This window comes from Kryptolebias marmoratus, linkage group LG17 (assembly GCF_001649575.2).
Source record: "Kryptolebias marmoratus isolate JLee-2015 linkage group LG17, ASM164957v2, whole genome shotgun sequence".
Lineage (NCBI taxonomy): Eukaryota > Metazoa > Chordata > Actinopteri > Cyprinodontiformes > Rivulidae > Kryptolebias > Kryptolebias marmoratus.
This window is the reverse complement of record NC_051446.1, coordinates 6,603,258-6,610,752: the sequence shown is the minus strand read 5'-3', so window position 1 is coordinate 6,610,752 and position 7,495 is coordinate 6,603,258. Positions and strand designations below refer to the sequence as shown.

The following is a 7,495-nucleotide window of genomic DNA, read 5'->3' as shown; positions in this document are numbered from 1 at the left end:
TGGTGAACGAGAGGGTAGCCTCCCTCCGCCTACGTGTGGGGGGACGGGTCCTGACTGTTGTTTGCGCTTATGACTCTGCAATATTGCGTGGACATCGGGGGCAGTTCCCCTGGATTGGCAGACCGGGGTGGTGGTCCCCTTATTCAAAAAGGGGGACCGGAGAGTGTGTTCCAACTACACTCTTAAGCCTCCCTGGTAAGGTCTATTCAGGGGTTCTGGAGAGGAGGGTCCGTCGGATTGTCGAACCTCGGATTCAGGAAGAGCAGTGTGGTTTTCGCCCTGGCCGTGGAACACTGGACCAGCTCTACACCCTTAGCAGGGTCCTTAAGGGTGCATGGGAGTTTGCTCAATCAGTCTACATGTGTTTTGTGGACTTGGAGAAGGCGTTCAATCGTGTCCCTCTGGGAATCTTGTGTGGGGGGGGGGTGCTCCGGGAGTATGGGGTACAGGGCCCTTTGATACGGGCTGTTAGGTCCCTATATGACTGATGTCAGAGCTTGGTCCGCATTGCCGGCAGTAAGACGGGCTCATTTCCGGTGAGAGCTGGACTCCGCCAAGGTTGCCCTTTGTCATCAATTCTGTTCATAACGTTTATGGACAGAATTTCTAGGCGCAGCCAAGGTGTTGAGGGGATCCGTTTTGGTGGCCTTAGGATCGCATCTCTGCTTTTTTGCAGATGATGTGGTCCTATTGGCTTCATCAGACCGTGATCTACAGCTCTCGCTGGAGCGGTTCGCAGCCGAGTGTGAAACAGCCGGGATGAGGATCAGTGTCTCCAAATCCCAGGTCATGCTCTTGAGCCGGAAAAGGGTAGAGTGCCTTCTCCGGGTTGGGGAAGATGTCCTGTCCCAAGTGGAGGAGTTTAAGTATCTCGGGGTCTTTTTCACGAATGAGGGAAAAATGGAGCGGGAGATCAATAGGTGGATTGGTGCATTTGAGGTGATTCTCAGTTTCCTCACATGATTGCAAGAAAACTTGTCATTTGAACTTTGAACATGTTCAAAAATGTTTATGCAACTAGTTATCTCTGAATAAATGGACAGTTGTTGTAGAGTCTCCAACCCATATAAATTTAGTTTCTGTAATTCTAGTAGGAATGGGCAGTGAATTTTAAATATCTAAATTTTTGTGATTGTCATGACTGTCTTAATATATGTTAATACACGCACTCTCAATGGCCACTTTAACAGCCACAGTTGTTCAATTGCTTGTTAACACAGGAACTAATCAGTGGCACTCGGAAGCAACTCAATGCTTTAGGCATGTAGATGCGGCAAAGAGGATTTGTTGAAGTTAAAACTGGACATCATAATAATGAAGAAAGAGGATTTAGAGGATTTTGAATTCAATGTGGTTGTTAGTGTCAGAAAGGCCAGTCTGAGTATTTCAGAAGCTGCTGATCTAAGATTTATACATACAACTATCTCTAGGGTTTCAAGCAAATTTGTTCAGTGATTCATTAAATATTTTTGCTTACAGTTAAACAAATGCATAAACACAGGCCAAAACATCTGAAAAAAAAAGGTATAAAAAACTATCAAGATATTTGGATATTACTATATGAAATACCTAAACAAATTATTACATAACTGGTATATTTAACTTATTTCATCAAAATGGCAGTTGGAACATGATTAAACTTTAAATTACATGAAGTTTATTACAAGTATTAAATAACTCACTATTTCCTGAAAATATGTTTTCATATTTTCTAACAGAAATAAAATGAATTGTGTTTGTCAGAAAACTGACCTCTTGCTGAGCATAGTTGAGCTTGTATGCTCTCTTCACAGCTGGGTCAAAGATGGTCTGCGGGGTCCACAGCTGGATCTGTACCATGCCCATGTTGACCCAGAATAGTCCAGAACCAGCCAGCGGTTTGGAGTCCTGACATTTGCCCTGGATATACTGCTGCAGACAGGTGCTGAACACCTCCACTAGGCCATCAGGCAGCAGGTCTGGAGCTAAAAGGTCTCTGAGAACCATCTGGATCTCCTGCGCAGCACAGACAGGGTTGGTAGCCTCCACTAGGGCCTTGCAGTTTTTCATGTAGCTCTCCTGAAGGCTTAAAGGTAACAAGTTGGTCAGGCTCTGAAGCTGCCGAACCAGAACTGCCCCCTGGAGCCTCAAGTCTGAAACCCTGAGAAAACACAAGGAAGACTTATGAACATGTGGCGAGATTGTCATAGAATTATCAGAGTCCCATTTCCCTCCTTGGGAAAATTTTCAAAAAGAAAGCCCTCTGAGCATAGCATCTCTGAGAGATCCCAGTTACCCCCACGGTTCCTACACACTTCCACTTCCAAAATTCTAGACTTTTCCTAAGAGGTAAGAAGAGGAAAATAATATTTACAGTAATACATATAAAGAAAACAAACAAAAAACATAGTATTAAATAATGATGTAATGTATCCATCATAGGAGAGTGGACTATCAGGGTGGCTGTTCCAGATGGGCGCATCAGGGTAAGAAGAGAGACAGGTGAAGTGTTGCACCCATCATGCCTAGTGCTTACTGTACAAGCCTGTGGGGGCAGTGTTATGGTCTGGGGTTGCTGCAGTTGGTCAGGTCTAGGTTCAGCAACAGTTGCCCCTTTTAAACGGGCTCTAATTCAGAAGTCCGGCTCTACTCCACTCTACTCGGCTCGGTTCTATAAAGAATGCATCGCATTTACACCGACCAGTTTGGTCGGTAGCAGAGGAACACCTCTGGGCGGGGGGGGGGCTTATGGGGATTCTCCTGAGACTTCAGGTCAGGAAAAGAGGCGCAGTGGAAGAAATGCTCTGGATGCTGCGATTGTTGCACGGAGTAGGACAGCTGTTATCCGCCGGAGATTTCAGGCTTTACAGCGCTTTCAGCTGGGGGACAGAAGGCATAAATGTTGCAGGGTAAGCTAACGCTGTTGTTTATATTCCTACCGTTCGCTTGCGCTAAGCTTGCGCCACCCACGAAGCAGGGCCGGCCCAGCTTGGCCTACTCCGAAGCAAGGACCAAAGAAGCAGGGACCGACCTCGAAAAAATGCAGATGTAAACGTGCGCAAAGCAAGCTGAGTAGAGAGGGCCCGTGTAATAGGGGCAAGTATGTGCTCAAAGAATGAGGTCAGCTGACTACCTGAATATACTGAATGACCAGGTTATTCCATCAATGGATTTTTTCTTCCCTGATGGCACAGACATATTCCAAGATGACAATGCCAGGATTCATTGAGCTTGAATTGTGAAAGAGTGGTTCAGGGAGAATGAGACATCATTTTCACACATGGATTGGCCCCCACAGAGTCCAAACCTTAATCCAATTGAGAATCTTTGGGATGTGCTAGAGAAGGCTTTGCGCAGCAGTCAGACTCTACCATCATCAATGCAAGATCTTGGTGAAAAATGAATGCAACACTGGATGGAAATAAATCTTGTCACATTGCAGAAGCTTAACGAAACAATGCCATGTCCATTGCAGAATTTTACAACTCATTATATAAGAAAACACATACTTGCAGCAATGACCAAGAACTTGAAGATTTTTTCAAACATAAAAGTGAGCCAACTGATGGAAGCAGCAGCTTTAAAGTTAGATTGACCGATTAAGGAGTGGGAGGTCAAGCAGGTAATTTAGTCGCTTAAGAACAATAAAAGCCCAGGCCCAGACGAATATACCAACAAAATGTATAAAACCTTTATGCTCACCATGCTCTAGAATCCAAAACGATAGCTCCATTTTGGACAGAAGCCACCAGAGTAGTCATTCATAAAGAGAGTAAGGACTCTATCCCGCCAGTCCTATATACCTATATCACTGCTGAACACAGATCTATGCATACTCACAGCAATCCTAGCAAGACGACTTAACAAAATTATCACCCAAATCATACACCCTCATCAGACGGGATTTTTTGCAAGACATATTATAGCAATAATTTAAAGTGCTTACTAAACATAATAACCTTCCAAAAAGAAAGATTGATTGAGCCAACAATCATATCCTTAGATGCCCAATATAAATAAATTTCTCTTCACTTCACACTCCCTATCTGTCTTATAGACCGTGTTGAAAGTATTCCTAGGAATGTCATACCAAGACTACTTTATTTACACCAGATGCTACCAGTGGAGATTCCCAAACTTACCTTTTATAACTTAGATGAAATAATGTCTGGATTCATTTGGCAAAAACTGCCTTAGAATTAGACTAAAAACCTTGCAGTTATCTAAGTTCATTCGGGACCTTAACATCCCAAACTTATAATATTATTACTGGGCTGCACAACTTAAACCCTTATTGGTATGGTTACAGAATAGTCTTGATGGATCAAGATAGAGGAAAGCATGTGCTCAGGGCCTCTGCAAACAACACCCTTCTTAGATGCTCCTGCAAAATAAATGACAGTCTGGACAAAAAAACACTCTTAAAATTTGGAACAAAATACAATCAGTCTTATAGTTATCAAAACAAATCTCATTTCTAACAAATATAGGATTTATGAGGACTTTTATACCAAATATGTTAGAAACGCAGTTCAGAAACTGGTCTAATTATGGACTATCTCATATACATTGATTAATTGAGGAAGGAACTTTTAAAACCTGAGCAGATGAAAAGTAAATTTGATCTCCCTAAGACAGACTTCCATTGATATTTACAACTTAGAAACTTTGTGATGACAGGTAAGGACTGGACTGAACTTCATAGGCCTACGTCTATAGAAAGTTTTTTAATGGACATACAAAGAGGAAAGGGAAATTATAAAGTAAAAGGGAGTTGTTCTTTTCCAATGTTGCCAATGTGCAGCTCAAGATAGGAGGATTCAACGAAACCTGCTGGCTTACTTAGATAAATAACTTTTACTAATTGGCAATTTATAATGTATGTGAATGGTTTTTTGTACAGTGATGTATAAATAAACTGAATTGTAATGAATAGTTTACATGATTTGCGAATCATTGCATTTTGTTTTGATTTACAGTTTTCTAAACTTCCTAACTCTTTTGGAATTTGGGGTTGTGTGTTTTAAAGTGAAAAAAATATTTTTACTGCTACACATTTTTAATTTAGCTGAAATAACAATACTTAATAATTGATATGGACAGGTTTTCTGTTTCCAAGTACATTTCAGTGTGAAATGTGCAAATCACTTTTTTAACATCATAGTGGTCTCAATTCTTCTAATAAGATGACAGAGACACTTATGGATGGAGCATTACAGCACTAAGAAGAAAAGAAAACCGAGGAGAAATATGATTTTTGAGTTTCAATATTTCAATGAAAAGTCAAAACAATGTTTACAGACCAACACAGATGAAGTGAACCTCATTGTGCTCCTGACCTTGACAGTATTTGTTGTTTTTAATCATAAAAAGACATAACCAATAACAATAACATAGACTAAAACTTTCATGTTTACTGTCAGTTAGGAATCCCAAAATTATTTATATTTGTTAAATTCCTGAATAATGAGATAACATTTTTTTATTACTTTCTTCAAAGTTAAAAGTTTACATACATCTTAGTATTTTGTGGTACTGCCTTTAAACTGTATGACTTAGATCTGGGTATCCTTCAACAAGCTTCTCACATTTTTTTTGCTGAAATACTGTCCCATTCCTCTTAACAGAACTGGTGTAATTGAGTCAGGTTTGCAAGCCTCCTTGATCACACACTTTTTCAGGTCTGTCCACAAATTTTCTATGAGATTAAGGGCTTTGCGGTGTTCACTCTAAGACACTGATTGTACTGTCCATTAAGCCTTTTTGTAACTATTTTGGCAATATGTTTCAAGTCTATTGGTCTCATTGTCTGATTGGAAGACCCATTTGCGCCCAAGCTTTAACCTCCTGGCTGATGTCTTGAGATGTTGCTTCAATATTTTCACATAATGCTCTTTCCTCATGATGCCATCTATTTTGTGACATTCACCAGTCCCTCCTGCAGAAAACACCCCCACAAAATGATGCTGCCACCCTCGTATTTCACAGTTGGGATGGTGCAAGTTTCCTCCTTTTTCCTCCAAATATAATGATTGTCATTATGACCAGACAGTTCAACTGTAGTTTCATCCGCCCATCCAACACGCATCAAAAACCTAAGGTCTTTTTCCCTGTGGGCATTTGCACACTGTAATCTGACTTTGTATGTTGCTTTCAGAGTAATGGCTTCTCCCTCACTGAGTGGCTTTTCAACTCATGTTGGAACAAGACTTGTTTCACTGTTAAAAATGACACTTATCAATTTCGATCGGTATCTTGTTCGGTAATTTGTTCAAAATGTTAGTTGACGGATGTGCACACAATCAACATATTGCAGCTTTTTTATAACGTTTTTCCCCACAAGAATTTTTTTCAGTTGAATTATACATAATATAAATTAAAGTAAATGTGGAAAAAGTTGTAAAATTATTAATCATGATTTCATTTTCTTACTTCACAAAAACCTAGTTTTTTACCACAGTGGGGTGACCATATTTTGTATCCACCATAGGTCAAGAATTTTTAATCTCTTGCGTTACCTAAATTCAGCCAAAGCAGGGATGGCCATGTTCTCCCACAACACACCAGAAACCTCCTGCAGCTGCTGGATCCTCTCCTTCCACTCCCCAAGGCTGCCATGGGACAGAGAGCAGAGACTCACACCTCTGGGCTCCCATCCGCTAGTTACACTGCTGCTCAGAACTCCCAGCATGCAATGAGACCACACCGCCTTACTCAACAAGGCTGGACCCTGAAAACCACACCAATCATAAATAAACATTATGCATAAAATCAACCGGTTTGTTAGTCAGTTCAAGTGAAAATATTGACAAAGGCTACCATGGTATCTGATCCTGTGTGGTGTTTTGGATCTGGCTGTTTCTCTGGACTCACAGGGTCCCATCTGAGCCAGTAGTCAGGATGTGAGGTAACACTACTTGTCCAAAGGGCAGTCAGGGTCTCTGACAGCAGCTCACACCACACCAAAGACAGCTCTTCAAACAGCTGGAGAAAAAGCACCAAAACAAACAAAAAAAAGGTTTAGAAGTTTTAGACTGCTAGGTCAATATAAAGTTATGAATGTACTCTGATTAGCATGAGTGAGTGTCACAATGTGGAACATCTCCTACTGGACCTCATCAGAAGCTCAGATACCATTAGACCAGGCCATGGCACTCGCAAATTTTTTTGGTCAGGAGGATGCAGAGCCCTTAACCTATAAACAGGGCTAACATAACATCAGTTGTCATTCAAAAGGCACCGCTTAGATAAAGGCTTACCCATGTGTGGCTTTGCTCAGGATACAAATAACTGGTTGCTTTTTCTGAAACACTGCGTCCTGATTTACCTCTATTCTGAGTGGACAAATTACAGACAAAGTATTTAAACACCTATACTATCCATCCATCCATCTTCTTCCACTTATCTGGGGTCAGTCGCAGGGGTAGCAGCCTAAGCAGGGAGACCCAGACTTCCCTCTCCCCAGCCACTTGGGCCAGCTCCTCTGGGGGAATCCCAAGGCGTTCCCAGGCCAGCC

At 41.4% G+C, this 7,495-nt stretch overlaps 1 protein-coding gene across 2 annotated transcripts in view; it reads right to left on the bottom strand.

Moving 5' to 3' along the window:
• mdn1 (midasin AAA ATPase 1) overlaps positions 1–7,495 on the bottom strand; it is a 206,600-nt gene that overhangs the window by 74,173 nt on the left and 124,932 nt on the right. For both annotated transcript variants that reach the window (XM_017437728.3, XM_037980849.1), the window contains exons 59-61: positions 6,799–6,963; positions 6,498–6,709; positions 1,753–2,140 (exon numbers count right to left, since the gene is read on the bottom strand). In XM_017437728.3, coding sequence (XP_017293217.1) covers positions 1,753–2,140; positions 6,498–6,709; positions 6,799–6,963 — 765 coding nt within the window. The remainder of the gene's footprint in view (positions 1–1,752; positions 2,141–6,497; positions 6,710–6,798; positions 6,964–7,495) is intronic.